Raw genomic sequence first — 21,430 nt, forward strand, 5'->3', positions numbered from 1 at the left:
TGCTCGATATGTATACCAATCTTTATTACGATGCAAACTGCTGAAGTGGCATTCAATCCAGCATTACTACATGCCAATGCACACGAACAATAACAAGTACAACATCAGAAACAGTCTTGTGTATTATTCAATTTTGGAAAAAGAAAGAGGCATATGAAAACTGAGATCAATCCTTGTGTCTTCCCACACGTACAGAAAGGAGTCTTCACCAAACTCAAATCTTGTTCAATACTTCTCGGGCTTGATTGATTCTGCAAAAGGTATATATAAGAAGAGAAAAGACCATAATGGTAAATCTTTCTTTCATTATGCGGCTCGTAAAACTAAATTGAGTTTTCATTGGTGAACAGTTTGTTCCAGGATAAGAAACCAATTACTTGGCAGGAGAAACAAACACTAGGACAAGTCTTCATGGACCCGCTCGGATGATCGTTGAAAAATATGTCTGATCTTAGGGATGTGTTGTACCTTAAAGCGATCTGCACCTCCTTTCCGAATGGGCTGTATAACTTTCATGGGAACATCTTTCAGGTCCAAAGTTTGTAGATTAGAAAGATATTCAAGGCCCAGTGGCACTGTCTTCAACTCCATGCAGCGGGCAACAGTTAAGTCCCGGAGATTTGGCATCACCCCTTTTTCTATAGTTATCACTTTCACAGGGTCAAAATTCAACAACTCCAACACCTCCAGCTTTACAAAGCCTCTGCGGAAACACAACTCTTCCCCAACATATGTACTACAAAGTTGAATCCTTGTCAGATTGGGCAGTGCTTCAATTTGAGGTAGTAAATCCTCTTCAAGTCTAGACCAATGCAGAATCAGAGCTGTGAGACTATGCAGTGAAGAAAACCAAGGTATTACGTTTTGGAGTCTGCCAACCAATACAAGCTTTCGAAGGTGCGGAAGAGGTGGACATTGTGCTTTCACCGGAAGAATTTCCTCTTCATTACTTGGGATTAAAACCATAGATTGTAGCATATTCAACTTTTCGATTGAGACCCAAAGGTCAATCCCATCTTGTTCTTTCAAATTCGATATGCCGATGCTCTTAAGTTGAGTCATGTTGCCGATAAGTCTAAAAGTGTCTCCTTCTGATTCAATCACTTTTAAACATTGCAATTTCTGCAACTTACAAATATTTGATGGCGCTTTTGTCCCAACCGCATATCTGAAGTGACGCGGGCGGAAGTAACCCTAGGTTTACAAGCAATAAACCTAAAACAAAGATTCTGGAGTCCACCAGAGATAAAAGAGAAAACTCTCAATTTTGATTGATAATATGATAAAAGATAGTTCTGCAGCCGTTTAAGGTTGCTTATATATGGGAAAAGAAACTCTAGAGCGACTAACAATGAAACCCTAAAGCCCACGGATTAAAACAAAACAAATCCAAAATAAACTAGAAAACCTAAAATAAAAAGAATGTAAAACTAACCTAAAAATATTAAATCACGAATCGGATAATTAAGACGATACATTTTGGCCTAAATCTGATAGGGCTCACTAAAGTGAGTCTTGAAGATCTCGTCGTTCCCATTCTGGAAAGGTATCAGGCGTTCAAACGGACATTCTGGCCAAAAGTTAGTCAAATCTGATTCAAAATCAAAACCTGACTTTTCGCACGAGAAACCCGAAAAGTCCAAAACCAAATCTTCTTGAATATTTCAGCGGCTAGTAACCTGATTACGCGTGAGTTACCTATTTTCCAATCACTCTTCTTGATTCTACACCGCTTCTTTACTTTTATGGTTTTTCGGCTAAACTGGGTCCATTCTCGTCCTACATCATTCTCCTCCACTATGAAAGAACTCGCCCTCGAGTTCCTCTTGAATAAACGACAGGAATAGGTAGACAAAAGACCTGAGAAAAAATTAGACAATTGGACATGTGGATTATTGGCTGGATCTTCTGCATATTCTGATGACACAATCATGAATCCAACACCATAGATGAGTCTGTTATAAGCAACCTTAGTAGATTCTTCACAGCTCTCAAGGTTGTACTCTTGAATAACATCTGGCTCTGAATGATTTATTTTAGGCTCCAAGACTTCATCAGTACAAATAACCATGTCTTCATGAGCAATTTCATCTTTAACCTCTTCTTGGTCTTCATCCATGAATTCTTGTGGAGGTTCTTCCATTAGAAATTCTTCTGGCTTTTCTTCAATTAAACTATTAATCTCAACCGGCAAAGAAAACTTGGACTCTAACTTCTTCTCGAAAACCTTAGGAGGATAATTCTTGATGTTCTTCCTTCCAGGCTTGATTTTAATTTTGTGTGACTCCCACCTAAATAAATATGTGTCATCTTTGCAATAACCACCTTTGACGCTTTCATGCCATGGCCTTCCAAAAAGCACATTAGTGTCATCCATGTCAATCACATGACAAATAATCTCTTCTTTATAAAATTTTCCCATAGAGACAAGAACTTTACAAACCTCTGTTACTTGTGCATATTCATCCTCTCCAAATGGAATCCAGTATGGATCACTCAGCTTCACTGTCAGCAATTGAAAATAATCCACAATTTTATTTGCTACAAAATTCTCTCGCAGACCACTGTCAATTATTACAGAGCATACCTTGTATTTGATGACACATGTAGTTCGGAAGTCGTCATAATCCGGCGTTGTGAATATCCAATGTTCCATGTTTCTTCTTTTTTTTTTTTTTTTTTTTTTGATTGATGAGGTTGTCCTAGGGCAAATCCCTTGGTATGTTCCTCTTCAACGAAACTTTCTTTGATAGATACTCTACGACCAGCGTCGTTGAGGTTGGTGGTAATGAACTTCTCCCTTGGATCGTCGTCTGCTAAGAAGCGGGCGAAACCCGCTCTGATACCAACTGACGCGGGAAGAAGTAACCCTAGGTTTACAAGCAATAAACCTAAAACAAAGATTCTGGAGTCCACCAGAGATAAAAGAGAAAACTCTCAATTTTGATTGATAATATGATAAAAGATAGTTCTGCAGCCGTTTAAGGTTGCTTATATATGGGAAAAGAAACCCTAGAGCGACTAACAATGAAACCCTAAAGCCCACGGATTAAAACAAAACAAATCCAAAATAAACTAGAAAACCTAAAATAAAAAGAATGTAAAACTAACCTAAAAATATTAAATCACGAATCGGATAATTAAGAAGATACATTTTGGCCTAAATCTGATAGGGCTCACTAAAGTGAGTCTTGAAGATCTCGTCGTTCCCATTCTGGAAAGTTATCAGGCGTTTCAAACGGACATTCTGGCCAAAAGTTAGTCAAATCTGATTCAAAATCAAAACCTGACTTTTCGCACGAGAAACCCGAAAAGTCCAAAACCAAATCTTCTTGAATATTCCAGCGGCTAGTAACCTGATTACGCGTGAGTTACCTATTTTCCAATCACTCTTCTTGATTCTACACCGCTTCTTTACTTTTATGGTTTTTCGGCTAAACTGGGTCCATTCTCGTCCTACATCATGAAGCCCCGACTCTCTATAGTGTAGCGATACATAATTAGATGGCGCAGGTTCAACAACTTTTCAATTCTTTGTGGAAGTGACTCTATCTTACTATCTTTGATGTTCAGAAATTGAAGGTTGTGTAGAAGCCCTATGGACTCTGGAAGTTTCTTAATTAAAGTGCCCTTCAAATTTAAATATCTCAAGTTGAACAAGTGAACAACTGCATCCGGCAGGTTATCAATTTGGACACCCTCCAAGTCTAGAGTCCTCAACAATTTGAATTGAGAAACTAGTGCATTCAAGAAAGACAACGAGGACATGTCAGTTGCAAAGAAAAGAAGAGAACGAATCTTTGACATACCCGGCCATGATGTAATTTCTCCTTCCATTTTGTGAATAGACAAGCGACGGGTTGAGATCTCTTCCATTACTTGTCTCCCATCGTATACATGACCAAACTTCTCCTTCTCGGCTGTCAACAAAGCAAGCTCTCGCATCAGATCATGCATCTTAACTTTTCTCGGCCTTCCTGTTTCGTTTCTCTCTACAACTTGTAACATGCTACGGAAGCAGAGTTCCCAAAGATAGCCATCTGCAACTTCTTCGGGCGTGATCCCTTTCACATGTTCAACGAATCCTTCGGCTATCCACAATCTAATGAGCCTTTTTCTTCTAATTACAAAATCTTCTGGGAAAAGAGAACAATAGAGGAAGCAATGTCTCAATTGAGATGGCAAATCATTGAAACTCAGCAACAAGATGTTTTTCACAGGGTCTAGCAATGAATTGTTATCTAGATGCCAATTCAGGCTGTTGTAGACTTGCTGCCATTGATCCAGCGACTTCTTGGAAGACATAAGACCCCCTAAAGCCACAATAGCCAGAGGAAGGCCTTCACACTTCTCCACAAGTTGGCATGCTAATGACACAAAATCAGGTGGACAAGTTTTGTGCTCATTAGATGAGAATGCTTTTTTGCAGAAGAGCTCCCAAGCCTCATCCTTTTGTAGGCGCTGAATATGGTGAACATGGCTTTTAACTCCAAAACAATTGGATGCTACATCTTCTTTTCGAGTTGTAACTATGATTCGACTTCCGAGCTGCCTATCTTGAAGTGATACCTTTATTTCGCTCCAATCTTTATTATCCCACACGTCATCTAGAACAACCAGGTATCTTTTGGACTCCAAGTAGTGAACTAGTAACCCTTTCAATTCTCTGCTGCTCATGGTATTCAAATTTTCAGGGACATCTTCCTTTCTTGATTTGTAGAGTTCCATGATCAAGCTTCGAAACAAGTGTACCACATCAGAAGTTTGGGAAACGGTAATCCACGCACAACAATGAAAATGTCTCTTCACCTTTTCATTGTTGAAGGTCTTGGCAGCTAGAGTTGTCTTTCCAGAACCTCCCATGCCAACCACAGATATAACAGTTTGGCGTTGATCTTCATCCATGAGCCATTCCATTAGTATTTGCTTCTTGCCTTCAATCCCAACCAGTTCATCTTCCATAATGAAAAACGAAGAGTCCGCTTGGTTCTGCACCGATCTGTGAATATCTTCAGATGTAGTTGCTCCTCCTACAAGGCCAACACCGTACCTTTGATTCCTCTCTGGAATGTCTTTGATCTTTTTAGTGATTTTCTGTAACCTCTTCGCAGTTTTACGTCTAAACCAAAGACTTTTTGGAAAGCAAATGGTTTTGTGTAGCCTCCTTGAAAGTCGACTCCCACTTTGCTTCTCATACATGTGATACATGAATTCATCAATGATATCTTCAACATCATAGGCCAAGTCTCTGATGCTTTCAACCCACAATTTCTCTCTTTCATTTTTTGCTGTGTCGGCCTCCGCATCCAATAGGAAAGCTCTCATGCTTCGAAGCTCCTCCTTAATGCTATCAACTTCATCACGAACACTGGCTATGGTTGTTCCTTCGTTCTCAAGAATTGCCACAATTTTTCCAATTAAGAGGTCTGTTACAGATGAGGCCATCTTGGCCTTCAGTGAGTATACTCGATCTCTCTGTAAAGAAGAGAGAAGGTTCAAGTATTTCCAAAACTAAACTGAGTCTTGACAATAAGTATTTCTCAAAGGACAAAATTGAGTATTGAAATAATGCAATTTTTCAAAGAAATGATAGTAGATGTAGAACGACGTACCAAGTGTTGATGGATCTTTTTGATAAGATCTGGAAGTTCACAGAAGAACTGCAATGATCTGGTTTAAATCCATGAAGATCTGGTCAAGAACTCAAGAACAATACTCTGGTCACTGTGTTTATTGAAAATGAAATTACTATTGTTGAAATATAATGCAGATCTACTTGACTAAGACTTCTAACGTGTAATTAATTGCTACCAGTTATCAGTCTCCTTCCACGGTCCCAGCATCAAGTAGATCTTGGTAAGATGTACCGACAAGGACTTGTAAATGTTACACGTGAATTACACTGTTAAGTTATCTCAAGTTTATGGATTGCTTACACGTGATCATCTAAGTCATCAACGGCCAAAAAAAAAAAAAAAAAAAAAAAGAGGGTTGTTAATTGTCAAAAATCCAGCTTCGTTTTGGGAATCTTATGGGGTCTGCATTTCAGCAGTGGTTGCAGGCTCCACTTACCAAAAAGCTGTGGTCTTCTTCTGTTTTTGAGCACAGGTGTGGTCCATACAGGTAGAAACTTAACCAGCGAAGAACAAGAAACGTACCATGGTTAGTTTTGATTTGAATTCTGTTAGTAAAATAGGAAATGTGTATAATATAAGAAAAATAAGCATGTATATTATTCAGATATTTTACATGTAATATTCGTTGAAAAATTTGAAAAAATATTTTTAATTAATTAATACAATGTAATGCTTGCTAAGTGTGTGAGAATATGAAGAAACTGAAAAAAAAAAAAAAAAAAAGAGGATAGCTGAGGAAAAGAACGAAGATAGCAGAACAGGGACGGAACCAGGACTGTAAAAGAAGGTGGGCTGAATCAAACTAAGTTCTGTGTTTGAAGGAAAAAACAAATTCACTAATCTGTTTTATGACATTTCCTTGATGAAAATCTAAATTAGATCTTATATTAGAATTCAATGCTAAACTCTTAATTGAAAAAATGAAAAAATTAATTGGAGAATTCATTTATTTTGTTTTGGTCAGATAGAGAAGTCTGTCTTGGATGAACCTGAAAGGATTAAATACACAAGGAAAGAAAAAATTAAGAAAAGAATCTCAGAAGAGAAGAATAGGAGAAAATGAATTAGAGATGAGAGAGAGGGAAAGGCTTTTAGGGGATATTAAGACTATTCTATAATCTATACCCTGCATATATTTCTTTTTAAAAATGGGGTGCCACCCCTTGGTTCCGTGCCTGTAGCAGAAGAAATTTATTCTCTTTTCAATGTGCCTTTTTTTTTTTTTTTTTGGATAAAGCCTTTTAACATTGTTTGCATTGGAAAAGACAAGTTAAGGGTTAAATTTGACAGGTTGTGGGTCTGTCTTTTGCCATGTTAGAATTGACATAGGGTTAGAGGGATATAGTTGTTGGGTGCGCCACGTGGCAATAGACACATCCACTGCAGATTGTTGGAGGTGAAAAATTCCGTAGAGGAATTTGACCCAACAATTAATGCGGACTGGAGCGGGAGCTGACCAGGATTGATCGAGAAGCTTCCTTTGAGCGTTGATTCGGAGTTTGACCGTCGCCTTAAGGAAGAAGGTGGGGTACCTGCAGAAAACCCTCTGATGCCTAAGTCAGTACATTTCTTAGTAGTGGAATAGAGAGAATTGGAATTTGATGGATTACCTGGACGTCGAGCCTCCTTTATATAGGCGATGACTTACTTGGGGAACAAACCGTCATTATTTATGCTTTTATGGCTGTATTTATTTACACACTTATGATGACAATTATTCCTGCACTAATAACAGTTAATCATTGCGTATTTACGACCGTCATTCATTGCGTATTTATGATAGTCATTCATTGCACACTTATAATCGTAATCATTGTGCGTAGTTATTGTCGTAATAATCGCCGCATTCATGACTGAAATTTAACGCCATACTAACTACGGAGTTAATCGCCCTAATTACGGGCCCAGCAAAATTTGACCACTCCCACACAAATGTTTTGAGAAACTAACAGTTTTTTGTAACAAACTACCTAGCTCCAGATATAAAAATGACTGACAAAGGTAAATTAACGTATGTAAATGATAGTATTTGATACTTAGGTTGAAAACACTTCAGTAGTTCAAGAGTTAAAATATACCTAATCTAAATTTGAGGTTTGTCAGATTGAGAAGTGCTTCAATTTGACTATTTGAGGTAGTAAATCCTCTTCAAGTCTAGACCAACACAGATACAGAATTCTGAGACTATGCAATGAAGAAAACCAAGGTAGTACATTTTGCAAATCTTCCAATCAGACAAAGCTTTTGAAAAGGCGGAAGAGGTGAACATTGTGCTTTCACTAGAAAAATTTCCTCTTCATTACTTGTTGTTAACTCTAGATATTGAAGCAGAGTCAACTTTTCAATTGAGACCCAAATATCATTCTCATCTCTTTCTTTCACATTCGATATGTCGATTCTCCTAAGTTTAGTCATGTTGCTGACAACTCTAATAGTATCCCCTTCTGATTCAATAATTGATAATTTATGCAACTTATAAATATTTGATAGCACTTTTGTCTCACTAGCAAATCTAAAGTCCAGAAGGTTTTCAGTAGGGAATTATTAGACATAAGAGACAAACAAAAATGCTTAGATTGGGCTGAAACTCACTACCTCCCCCCAAAAAATTAGTAGGGAATTATAAAAAAAAAAAACTAAAGCAACCCAATTTGGCCCAAAGGAAAAGGCTGAGCCTAAAGCCCAAAGCCCAACAGACCTGGCCTAGCCCAGTTCCAGCCTCAACCACCCTATGCATAAACAGAAGTAGATAGTCTTGTTTGGAAAAACACCAATCCTTGAAGGGATTTTCAGTAATTTGACCATGGATTCCCTCCATTTTCTACTCTCATACCAACAAAAAAGTTAAAAAACCATTTCCAGAAATTGGGAATATACCCCCGAGCACTTGCATTTCACTTGAAAGTTGAGGGGCAGCATCATCTTCTATCTTTTTAACCCAAAAAACAGAGTCGGACCGAGTGAGTGAGCCAACGAAAACCACAGAGAGTCCCGGAGCTTCAGTTCATCAACCACCATGGCGGCCACTTCTCTTCAATCGCCGGCGCGACAACCAAATCACTCCCTCACTCTCATCTCCGCTCCAATCTCCACATCTCTGCTTCACCATCTCTCCCGATTAACCCAAACCCGGCCCAGAACCAAACCCCTAGTATGGGCCACCGCCAGCACGGCCCTCGAGGTCGACCAAGCCCCAGTATGGATATAAGGTTGGTAAATTTGTAACGGGGAAGAGAGACCAAGAGTAGAAGAGGGCAAAGGTTTTGTCTTTTGTTTCATTCAAGTAATTTTCATTGCTCAAGCATAAGACTTTTACTTCTTAATTTTCATTGTTCTTATACACTGCTTCTGTGTAGCTAATGGATTGCCAAGGATTATGAGAAAGCAAAGGACGCGCTGGAAAAAGCATCAAAAGGACAAGAGTTGATCTCCTCGTATCCTCATTTATATAAGTGATTTTGTTTGATGATCTATATGACTGTTCTTTTGCTATATCCTTTACTATGAAATCAGACCTTGGGATGCTGCAAAGCATATGGAGTCTGCTGCTGCTCTAGCAAAGGAGTTAGGCAAGTGGAATGAAGTTGCTGATTTTTACAGAAGGGCATCGGAATTATATACTGTGTGCGGAAGAGCACAGCCTGCATCAGATGCTCTTGCAAAAGGAGCCCGGTAAAGACATGGTTCTCTCTTTTCTTTTTGTAGCTCTTTATATTAGCGGTCTCAAGTGCTGTCCAAAAGCGTTAGTTTACTTGCAAGTAATTGATTTGGACATTTACTTGGGTGCTCTTGACAATTGCAGGTATTATTGTTGTTTTTTCAAATAATTATTCATCTTTTTTTTTTTTTTTTCAAAAGATTTTGACTTTTCAATATTTTGAATTTGCAGGGAGTTACCTGAAAATTTATATTCTAGAAAAACTTTTGTCTATTTGAGAGTTTCCCATGTCAATTTTTCTCTCATATTGTGCATATACTTGAGTTACGGTTACAGCTTGGAAGATTAAGCCTCTTTCGTGTTCTGTACTGGTTTGTACATCTTACAGTTTAAATGTGAATGTCTTTCCTAAACCATTTGAAATGTTACAATTTACTACAGTGCTCTTGAAGATCCTGTGCCCGAAGAAGCTATTCAACTTTACATTGAGGCGTGCACTATTCTTGAAGACGATGGCAAAGAGCAAATGGCCTTTGATCTATATCGAGATGTTACTAGTGCGTATATAAAACTACAGAAGTAAGTTTTGGAATGATATACCATTTCTTATTTAAGCTATGCAATTATCGTTTTACTTGATTAAGAAGATGTAGTACATAATGGCCGTTATCAAATTAGTCAGTTGAGAGGATGAAATTAATTACGATAAAATTATGGTTTAGGCGAAAATCATGTGTTGTAGGGTTTTCTAGCAGCATTGATGATCCAGCAATTGAGGCTAAGGTGTTGGGAAATCGGGGTTTATAGGTTTATTTATTAGGAAGAGGAAAAAGGAAATGCTCCAACGTTACAAACTGGTACAAAAAAGTTGGATATTTGGTGTTTTCTAGTAAATTAGGGTCACCAGCTTTTTCTTATGAGTTTAATCATAATCCTGGTGATCTACAAATATTTGCTTCCATATTTACAGGTATACAGATGCTGCAGCTTTCCTGTTGAGATGGAGCTTAGCAGCTGATAAGTGCAATGCTACCCATAGCCAGTGCAAGGTGCAAAAGGATTGCTTTTTGCACATTTATCTTTTGTTTTTACACTATTCTTTATCAAAATGACAACATATGGAATTGGTTCCCTTGACACAATTCTTTGCCATTTATTTATTTATAAATGATATAGATTACTTTTCACTAATTTAGAAGTATTGGTATCTGATATGAATACAATGTGGAATGGCTCCCTTGTTGCTACATAGAGTGCTAAAGCCTGAAAAAGTGAACTAGAGTTTTCTGAGAAAGAGCATCTTCTTAAAAGGAAACTTGCTTTCTGCTTTCATTTGCTTCTCACTGGACAAAGAGAATGATGCCCTTATGCATCTTTAGTAATTAAAGTTTTCTCGTTAGAGCTATAATTAGTCTTCGTGTACCTTGTTTTACAGAAACTGCCATCCTTGTGGCCTCTGTACATGTATCTTGGTTGTTGCACTGAAACTAATTCTACAGGCTGTTTCAGTTAGAATATAAGTTTGTGAAAAGGTTCAAAGTAGCAATCGTTCCTGGTTCTACAATTCTACTTCTGTAGTCTGATAACTCATGTGATGACTGTAACTTGTGCTTTTGTATGTGTGTAGTTAATACTAACTAGCATCTGCATATGGGAGATTAAGCTGTTGCATTATTAATGTTGCTATCCTATTAGTATGAGTCACTTTTTAATTCCTTAGTTTCATGTTTGAATATGATACTTCTGAAGAAGTTATTTTTATAATCTTTGTTGAAGCAGGCATATCTTAGTGCAATTCTCATATACCTGTATATTCATGACGTCAAGCAGGCAGAAAAATGCTACAACAATTGCTCCCAGTAAGTAAAAGCTCTAACAGAAACTTCTGGTATAAGCAATATATAGAAGTTCTGTACCTTACTTGTTTTTACATCAGCTTTATTTACTATTTATTATAGATAATTTATCAAGGCAGAGCCCGAAATGATGACCTGAGAGGCTGTGGTTATCTATATTCATATGAAACGTTATTTACTGGAGCTATATATTTGGTCGGCAAGTACTATTTACACAATTATACGCTTACTGCTTTTGGATCTGTGTAGGGTCGATGCTTTTTTGGGCAATGATCATGGCCGATGTGCTAGTAAACTTCTTTCTGCATACACAGAAGCCAGAAGGTGATATTGAAGAAATCAAACAACTTGCTCAGTCAAGCGCAGTTTCTCATCTTGATCACATGGTAATGCATATGCTTGCTTCTCTAGCGTAATTGGCATCTGCATTAATCAGCTATGCTATAGGGATGTTGGTTAAACCTGTCTTTTCATGAAGAATGGTAGTTGTATACCAATCTTGATTTTGAATGTGCTTTTCTGTTCTGTAAAATGCTCGGTTTCACCTTTGTTTCACTAAACTGAAATGGCTGCAGGTCATCAGACTCGCCAGGAAACTGCCTACATGTGATGTCAGTGGACTAAAGACAAATGTGTCTAAGGGGCAAGAAGAAGAATTAGATGAAGATGACCTTACATAGCCGCGAGAGTGATACTGCCATACATACCCTCTTCTACAATGTATTGATCTTGGTGCATTCTTATACATGGAATTTTGAAGTGGTTTTTTTATTTTTTTTATATGAAAAGAGCTTATCTTGTAATTTAAAACCACATTGCCTTTTGGCGGCTTGGCCTGTTTATTTTTTTAATAACACTTTGACATTATTTAAGACTTCTGTGTGATTTGTGGGTTTGCAGTGGCCTTCACATGTTGCAACTGAAAAGATGTATACGCATAATAAGTAACTGTATCCAAGACTAATCTCAGAAAAATTTGAATTTGTAGTAGCTAAAATAAAAACGCCAAGTTCCACGGAATTGAAAAATGAAATAGCTTCTATAACCCAGTAAAGTTTCTCATGGAAGATGCAACATATGTTCAAGCTTCTCAAGGAAGCTGCAACATATGTTCAAAGCTTCTCGAGGAAGGTTAAGCTTCTTTATATAACTAACTCCTCCATAAACCCCCATTTGAAGACTTAAACGTCTTTGTCAAGCAAAGTGCTCGAAGAGCAACTCCAGAACAACAACAACAACAACAACAACAACAAGCACAGCAGCAGCGACATGCAAGAAGGCGATGACAACTCAACAGGTGAGGGAGGGTGAATCTCAGCATCTGTTTGATTTTTCTAATTCTCTTTCAGCTTGGTTTTCCAAATTTGACTCCATAAAGGTGTTTGCAAACATCTAAACACGGAGTACCTTCCTACAATTTGTTGTTAAATTAGACATCTCATTTGAAATGCATTTTTCTGCTACTTAGATTCGGTTTAATTAGTTGCTGTGTTGTAATTTCAGGAGCACTTACAAACTGTCTTAATTAGTTACGGAGAGAACAACTTACAAACTGTCTGATATGGCTAATACCCGATGCTCTATGAAGCTGTAATGACGAAAAGAAATCCGGCAAGACCAAGGCAGCTAGATGGCGAAGACTGTGGCAAGTGGCGCTGCTATTGTCACTCTAAAACCAAGGGGATGTGGAACCCTTACACTGTCGAGGACAGGCCAACTGATCCGGTGGTGCCTAAGGTTGTTGGAAAGAAGCGCAAGGCGGCCTTGCCTATATTGTCCGCCTCAAGGAGCACATCAAAGCTGCCCACCTTGAGGGACAATCCACAGCTTCCCGTCTCGGGGAGCCTTCCAGAGCTTCCAGCTTCGGGTGCCATATCCTATGCAGCCAGTTGCCAAATCAGCCATTTTCTATGCAACCATTGCCTATGTATGTTACAAGCAAAAGAAAAAAAACTAGGTGCACTTTGTGTGTTCTGTGGTTCTCCTCTAGAAATTCCAAATACAGAAAAAGATTTGTGAACTGCTAGATATGGAACTCATCGGACAAAAAAAAGTGCTCGATATGGATACCAATCTTTATTACAATGCAAACAGCTAAAGTGGCATTCAATCCAGCATTATTACATGCCAATGCACACGAACAATAACAAGTACAACATCAGAAACAGTCTTGTGTATTATTCAATTTTGGAAAAAGAAAGAGGCATATGAAAACTGAGATCAATCCTTGCACCTTCCCACACGTACAGAAAGGAGTCTTCATCAAACTCAAATCTTGCTCAATACTTATCGGGCTTGATTGATTCTGCAAAAGGTATAACAAGAGAAAAGACCAATATGGTAAATCTTTCTTTCATTATGCGGCTCGTAAAACTAAATTGAGTTTTCATTGCTGAACAGTTTGTTCCAGGATAAGAAACCAATTACCTGGCAGGAGAAAGAAACACTACGCCAAGTTTTCGCAGACCCGCTTGGATGATTGTTCGAAAAAATGTAAGATCTTAGGGATGTGTTGTACCTTAGACCGATCCGCACCTCCATTCCGAATGAGCTTTATAACTTCCATAGGGACATCATCTAGGCGCAAAAGTTGTAGATTAGAAAGGTATTCAAGGCCCAGTGGCAATGTCTTCAATTCCATGCACTGTTTAACCCATAAGAACTGGAGATTTGGCATCACCCCTTTTTCTATAGTAATCTTTTTCACTGAGGCAAAATTCAACAAATTCAACGTCTCCAGCTTTACAAAGCCTCTGCAGAAACACAACTTTTCCCCAACATATGCATTACAAAGATGAAGACATGTCAGATTGGGCAGTGCTTCAATTTGAGGTAGTACATCGTCTTCAAGTCTTGACCAATGCAGATACAGATATGTGAGGCTATGCAGTGAAGAAAACCAAGGTATTACGTTTTGCAGTCTGCCAATCAATTTAAGCTTTCGAAGGTGCGGAAGAGGTGGACATTGTGCTTTCACCGGAAGGATTTCATCTTCATTACTTGTCATTAAAACCAAAGATTGAAGCAGAGTGAGCTTCTTAATTGAAACCCATAGGTCAATCTCATCTCTTTCTTTCACATTCGATATGCCGATGACCCTGAGTTGAGTCATGTTGCCGATAAGTCTAATAGTGTCCCCTTCTGATTCAGTCGTTTTTAAACTTTGCAATTTCTGCAACTGACAAATATATGATGGCGCTTTTGTCCCACTATAAAGTTTGAAGTCCAGATTGGTTCCAGTCAACCGAAACATACTTAGATGGCGCAGGTTCAGCAATTTTGCAATTCCTTCTGGAAGTGCCTCTATCTTGGTTTCCTCGATTTTCAAAAATTGAAGGTTGCGGAGATGCCCTATGGACTCTGGAAGTTCCTCGATTAAAGTGCCCTTCAAATTTAAGTATCTCAAGTTGAACAAGTAAACAACTGCATCCGGCAGTTTATCAATTTGGACATCCTCCAAGTCTAGAGTCCTCAACAATTTGAATTGAGAAACCAGTGCATTTGAGAAAGACGATGAGGACATGTCAGTTGCAAATACAAGAAGAGAACGAATCTTTGACATACCTGGCCATGATTTAATTTCTCCTTCCATTTTGTGAATTGATAAGCGACGGGTTGAGATGTCTTCCATTCCTTCTATCCCGTCGTATATAAGACCAAACTTTTCCTTCTCGGCTGTCAACAAAGCAAGCTCTCGCATCAGATCATGCATCTTAACTTTTCTCGGCCTTCCTGTTCCATTTCTCTTTACAACTTGTAACATGCTACGGAAGCAGAGTTCCCAAAGATAGCCATCTCCAACTTCTTCGGGGGTGATCCCTTTCACATGTTCGACAAATCCTTCAGCTATCCACAATCTAATGAGCCTTTTTCTTCTAATTACAAAATCTTCTGGGAATAGAGAGCAATAGAGGAAGCAATGTTTCAATTGAGATGGCAAATCATTGAAACTCAGCAACAAGATGTTTTTCACAGGGTCTAGCAATGAATTGTTATCTAGATGCCAATTCAGGCTGTTGCAGACTTGCTGCCATTGATCCAGCGACTTCTTGGAAGACATAAGACCCCCTAAAGCCACAATAGCCAGAGGAAGGCCTTCACACTTCTCCACAAGTTGGCACGCTAATGACACAAAATCAGGTGGACAAGTTTGCTGCTCATTAGATGAGAATGCTTTCTTGCAGAAGAGCTCCCAAGCCTCATTCTTTAGCAGGGGTTGAATATGGTGAACATGGCTTCTAACTCCAAAAGAATTGGATGCTACATCTTCTTTTTGAGTTGTAACTATGATTCGACTTCCTAGTTGCCTTTCTTGTAGTGCTACCTTCATTTCTCTCCAAACTTTTATATCCCACACGTCATCTAGAACAACCAGGTATTTATTGGACTCCAAGTAGTTAACTAGTAACTCTAGCAATTCTTTGCGGCTCATCGCATTCAAATTTGTAGGGAAATCTTCCTTCCTTGATTTGTGGAATTCCATGATCAAGCTTCGAAACAAGTCTACCACAGCATACGTTTGGGAAACGGTAATCCATGCATAACAATCGAAATGTCTCTTCACCCTTTCATTGTTGAAGGTCTTGGCAACTAGAGTTGTCTTTCCAGAACCTCCCATGCCAACCACAGATATAACAGTTTGGTGTTGCTCTTCATCCATGAGCCATCCCATTAGTATTTGCTTCTTGCCTTCAATCCCTACCAGTTCGTCTTCCATAATGAAAAACGAAGACTCAGCTTGGTTCTGCACCAATTTGTGAATATCTTCAGATGTAGTTGCTCCTGCTACAAGGCCAACACCGTACCTTTGATTCCTCTCTGGAATGTCTTTGATCTTTTTAGTGATTTTCTGTAACCTCTTTGCAGTTTTACGTCTAAACCAAAGACATTTTGGAAAGCAAATGGTTTTGTGTAGCCTCCTTGAAAGTCGATTCCCACTTTGCTTCTCGTACATGTGATACATGAATTCATCAATGATATCTTCAACATCACAGGCCAAGTTTCTGATGCTTTCAACCCACAATTTCTCTCCTTCAGTTTTTGCTGTGTCGGCCTCTGCATCCACTAGGAAAGCTTTCATGCTTCGAAGCTCCTCCATAATGCTATCAACTTCATCACGAACACTGGATATGGTTGTTCCTTCATTCTCAAGAATTGCCACAATTTTTCCAATTAAGAGGTCTGTTACACATGAGGCCATGTTGGCCTTCAGTCAGTATACTCGATCTCTCTGTAAAGAAAGGAGAAGGATCAAGTATTTCTAAAACTAAACCGAGTAATGATAATAAGGAGTATTCCAAACTAATATTGAAATGTAATTTTAAAAATACTGCTAGATGTAAAATGACGTACCAAGTATTGATGGTTTTTTTTGGTAAGATATGAGAGCTCACAGAAGAACTGCAATGATATGTTTCAAATCCATGAAGAACTGGACTCTTGACGCAACAAATGAATCTCTCTCTAGCAAACAACTCGAGAACAAGACTTTGGGCTGCCTTTGTTGAAATGCAATTTCTATCATTGATATCTAATCTACAGAGAACAACCTGCATCCACACTTTTGGTTGAGATGATCAATGCCCCTTGACCAACACTTTTAACTTGTAATATGCTACCAGTGATCAGTCTCCTTCCCACGTCCACTTCGTCCTAGGTCCCTGCATCAAGTAATCTTGACTAGTACATATTACTTATCAAGTTATGATCAAAGTTCTCATACCTTCCTAAATAATACTGTTAAGTTATCTCCAGTTTATGGCCTCTATTCAGTCAATGCTTAAAACATCGACTATCAACCGAAAAAAAAAAAAACAAAAACAGGGTTTGTTAACTGTGGTAAATCCAGTTATGCAATAGTATACACCAGAAGAAACTTAACGAGTAGGGAGACCAAGACCAGCGTTAGTTTTGGAGTGGTATGAGAACAGCGTTAGTTGATTTTGGTATTTATGTGGTGGAGCAGGAAAATGTCGATCAAGAAAAGCTTTGGGCTTCGGGTCCATCATTTTGATTGGGGTTTCAGCCCACCTTAGAATTAAGACTTTTAATTGGGCTTGGGGGCTTGAGGCTGCGGCTGCGGCCTGGTTGATCAAACCTCGGTGACCGTATCTAGATTTGATTAAACAAGGAAGTCTCGCCCCGCTCCCAAACCAAACATCTCAAAGACCTTAGTTATCATAATCCAAAGCTATATATAAATGACACAAAAGAAAATCTTAGTTTAAATCTTGGATTCTCCATAACTTATGGATAAACCACTTTCTACTTACTTAAATTAGTATTTCCAATGATGATGGTGTAACAATTGACTTCGGTTAGGATGACTGTGGCGTGAGTACCAGAAACAACATACCTTAGAGGGGGCTGATAGAAAGAGCCGTCATTTAGGACATACAAATGATCTATTTTAAGAAAAAACAGAACCTCTTACTCCCAGATACACCCACCTTTTAAAAACAATTAAACACCTTTATTCTAACAAAACCTAGAAACTTAGAAGCAAAATAAATAAATGTGGCAACCAAGTAACTAGATCTTGTGACCCAAGAAACATTTAAACATTACTTGCTGAGGATGATGCACCAGCATCCCCAACAGTTCCACCATCTGTATGCAGCTCGTCTTTAGCACAGTTAGGCCTATTTTGCTTCTAATTGCCCTTTGGGCCCAAAACCCAATCCAGGTACTGAGGCCTGCATCCACCATGAAAGCCCAGCAGGCCTAGCTGGACACTCCCAGTGTCTTGCTCGGGAAGAAAATCATCAACCAGAGATCCAACACTGCCGCCATTGCCACCTGACCAGCCGTCAAATCTACGAACGCCGGCATCTGCAGCCTTCCCATCCGCAACACCCAATCCTTTCTTGACATCAATAATAAAGTAGTGCTGGTGTCCACTCTAAAGTGAACTTCATGTAGAAGGCTTGGAGACCCTCAATTATCTGGACAACATGCAGAACAGGAAATGTTGTACCGAGCAAGGGGATGCTATAACATTTGAATCAGAGGTAAGTTTACTAGGCTATTCATTTTCTAGTTTTTGCATTGGTTAATATAGTTCTAATTATTTATTTATTTTCAATTTATGTAACTCTGATCAGGTGGACAAGATATATCTCAGCACTCCTACAATGAGAAGAATAGAACAATATTTGTAATACGTAAGGTGATATGTAATGGTTGATAAACTGAAGAGAGAGAAGAGCTGAGCAACCTCCACGGTGAATACCATGGAAGTTTCTCCACTTTTTCCTTTTCTTTGGGAATCACTTTCCCTTCCTTGGCTGTCCCAAACGCAGGAAAGGAAAGTGTTTCATTTCCCAATGCCCAGATTCCACCAACCAAACATGGCCTAAGAGTCACAATGTTCCGGTGCTTTATATCCCCCATTGCTTCAATTTCCCTCTCAAATCTTCGATCTCTATCTGCACTTCCTCTGTTCAATCTTTTCACAGCCAAGGCCATGGTGTCATCCTGTGTAAGTATATAAATTGTCCCATACTCTCCAGAGCCAATGATGTCCTCGTTGCTTAACTTCAATGTCTTCTTTAAGAACACATATGATTTGAGCAATTGGATTACTGGTGCCCTGAACAAAACCATTTTGCCCCCATAAATAGACATTACAATAACCCTTCTTTACAATACAAAGCTTACAACTATCAACTGATGCAATTTAGAGTGAACCTTAACAATTTCCATCATTTACTGAAACCATAATCAAATTCTTAGCATCCAAATCAATTTATAAACAACTCCACAATTGCATATCAATTTTATGTCAATGTTCCGGGACAACCAAACTAACATGCCACTGGGAATGATTCTCAATTATAATCATAAGACATAATTGAATGATCACAGTCCAATACAATTCTACTATAGTTGATAATTTTCCAAAAATCAACTAACAATATATAGCAAAAAGCTAGCTATAAATGTAGAAACCAATTCTCAACAACTCTACTACTTGCAGATCAAATCAAATGAAATTCCAGAACACTACCTTTTCATTTTTTCTTTGAGAATCCATGAAAATTAAAGCATAATCCATAGTGATGACAGGAAAAAAAAATAGAAAATATGCAATTGGGAAACCAAAATTAGTTAAATGGGAATGGGAAAGGAAATAGCAGAGAGCAACGATTACCAGGAACCAAAAAAATTAGTTGTTTGTTCAAGATACCTGCAAAATATAGAGAAAAAAACCCTATCAAATTGGGGATCATAACTGAAAACAAAGGAAAAAAAAGGGAAAACCACATATACCTGAGCATCATTCCATCATCAGTCTTCGAAAAACAATGAAATCATCCCCAATCTCACTGCAATCAGGCTTCAAATTGAAGGCCTGCTCTAAATCCCAGTTGATTCTGCCAGTCTGCCTCCTATGCCAACAACGCAACCTGCCTCGTCTCTTGTTGCTTCTTTAGGACTTCAACCCAACCAAAAATTGTCATTTCCAGAATTCATTTCTTTACTCAAATCATGAAGCATAACTGAAAATACCCAATTTCTTTCTCCAAATGTTCTTGACAACCATACAAGCAAGTAAAATTGCAACAAGAACTATCACACTACGCCCATATTAAGCAAACCTAAAATCATCCAACCAAAATCCATATCTAGTACACTGAGAGTTGAGCAGAGAGAAAGACATAAAATAGAGAGCTACCTGATAAGCAACACGAAGACAAAAGCCCTCAGAAACCGAATTGGAAGCGAAAGTCGAAGACAAAGGTCTTGAATCAACGAATCCGAATTAAAATCGAACGGTAAGTCTTCTGAATCCAGAGCACCGTTGAACTGGTGGTGGCTTTTACTGTTTCTGTCTCCGTGAAGAGGCGAGGAGGTCGGCGCAACGGTAAGTCTTCCGAATCAGAAAGCGATGGGGTCGCCGGGATTCTTGCCTTGCTGAACTATAATGACGTCGTCGCCAAAAGCAATGAAATAATCTGAATCAAAGCTTGAAGTAAGAAAAACCCGCTCAGATCGAGTGAGAGCGAGGTGGAGAGTTAGGGTCGGTGAGGTTGAGAGGGTGAGGGGGATTAAGGGTGAGAGCGATGGTGATTGAGGGTGAGAGCGATGGTGAGTCGGAGGGAGGCTGAGAGAGAGAGTTGACCCAAATTTTTTGCTAAGGAGGGAACTCGGGTTTACTGCTAGGTTAGGTTTTGGGTGTTTTTTTTTTTTTTTTTTTTGGCGGAAAGGTTTTGGGTGTTTTGAGAGGGGAAAAAAATAAATATAAATTAATGTTTTTTTTTTTTTTCCGGTTATTCAGACAATAGATATCTTTGTTAGTGTCGTCTGAAATCTATCAAATTTATGAAATGATCATGTGTTGGATGAGTAGAGATGAGACGACCGATTTAAAAAATCTGTCGTCTGACTAACTCAGACGACAGCAAAAACTCATGTGTCGTGTGATGAGTGTCGTGTGATTAACTTATTCTTGTAGTGAATAGTCATCCTTTGGTCCCCGACCAAGATTTGTGTAATCCTCCTCCTCCGACGAAGGTGGCTAGTTCGACGGAGGATGGTGGTTTAGATCTGCATGTGGATTTGTGCAATACCAAGGCTGGTCACGTTGCTGGAAGCTCAATACCAACTTCTCCTTTTGGCGTGTTTGTACCCATTGGGCCTGGGGCTAATGAGGGGACAACTTTTAGTAATATTGTTAGAGGCCCAATTTCGAATCATAGTAGTGCTATGCAACCCCACTATTGTAAGCCCAAGGTTGTGGGTTCTAGAAGAGTGGTGTCTCCTCCTTTGGAGGCGGCTGTTGAGGGTGCCAAGGACTGGCAGTTTTGTTTTGTGGGTTATTTTATTGAAAAGCGTCTCCCTTTCTCTACTGTCAGTAGCATTGCTCGTAGGCTTTGGTCCAAATTTGGACTTGTTGAGGTGCTTGCAAATGATGGAGGATTTTATTTCTTCAAGTTCACTGATAAGGGTTCTTGTTTGGAGGTTTTAGAATCTGGTCCGTGGCATATTTCTAGGAGGACTGTGATTTTGAAGAAATGGCGTCCTGGGATGATTTTGTGCAAGGATCGTCACTCCTCCGTTCCCGTTTGGATTAAATTCTTCAATATTCCTTTGGAATTTTGGAATGCTGAAGGGTTTAGCTATGTTGCTAGCACTACACCAAAAACTGCATCACACAACACCAATCACACAACGAAACAGAAATCATCCGTCGTGTGTTTAAGTAAACTCTATTGTACAACGGTATTAGTGATGTTCTGTTGTGTGAATGTCAACAAAGTGATAACTTTTTTTATCAG

The 21,430-nt window shown here is 38.8% G+C and overlaps 3 protein-coding genes and 1 pseudogene across 3 annotated transcripts; 1 reads left to right on the forward strand and 3 right to left on the reverse strand.

The window, feature by feature from the left end:
- Positions 1-7: 7 nt before the first annotated feature.
- LOC133729022 (disease resistance protein RPM1-like) lies at positions 8-5,797 on the reverse strand. The gene is made up of 4 exons (XM_062156495.1): positions 5,613-5,797; positions 3,461-5,475; positions 378-1,168; positions 8-251 (listed from the first exon to the last, which is right to left on the reverse strand). Exons 2-3 carry the CDS (start codon positions 5,443-5,445, stop codon positions 397-399), a joined length of 2,757 nt encoding a protein of 918 aa, XP_062012479.1. The 5' UTR covers positions 5,446-5,475; positions 5,613-5,797; the 3' UTR covers positions 8-251; positions 378-396.
- A 3,202-nt stretch (positions 5,798-8,999) lies between these two features.
- On the forward strand, positions 9,000-11,925 carry LOC133731198 (gamma-soluble NSF attachment protein-like; annotated as a pseudogene).
- Positions 11,926-13,178: 1,253 nt separating this feature from the next.
- LOC133729016 (disease resistance protein RPM1-like) lies at positions 13,179-16,755 on the reverse strand. The gene is made up of 3 exons (XM_062156491.1): positions 16,503-16,755; positions 13,578-16,380; positions 13,179-13,455 (listed from the first exon to the last, which is right to left on the reverse strand). Exon 2 carries the CDS (start codon positions 16,348-16,350, stop codon positions 13,597-13,599), a length of 2,754 nt encoding a protein of 917 aa, XP_062012475.1. The 5' UTR covers positions 16,351-16,380; positions 16,503-16,755; the 3' UTR covers positions 13,179-13,455; positions 13,578-13,596.
- A 1,047-nt stretch (positions 16,756-17,802) lies between these two features.
- On the reverse strand, positions 17,803-19,811 carry LOC133731199 (probable receptor-like serine/threonine-protein kinase At4g34500). Its single transcript, XM_062158629.1, has 4 exons — positions 19,422-19,811; positions 19,303-19,338; positions 18,495-18,741; positions 17,803-18,015 (listed from the first exon to the last, which is right to left on the reverse strand). The coding sequence occupies exons 1-4, from the start codon at positions 19,430-19,432 to the stop codon at positions 17,803-17,805; spliced, it is 507 nt and encodes a 168-aa protein (XP_062014613.1). The 5' UTR covers positions 19,433-19,811.
- Positions 19,812-21,430: the final 1,619 nt, after the last annotated feature.

This window comes from Rosa rugosa, chromosome 2 (genome assembly GCF_958449725.1).
Source record: "Rosa rugosa chromosome 2, drRosRugo1.1, whole genome shotgun sequence".
NCBI classification, from domain to species: Eukaryota; Viridiplantae; Streptophyta; class Magnoliopsida; order Rosales; family Rosaceae; genus Rosa; species Rosa rugosa.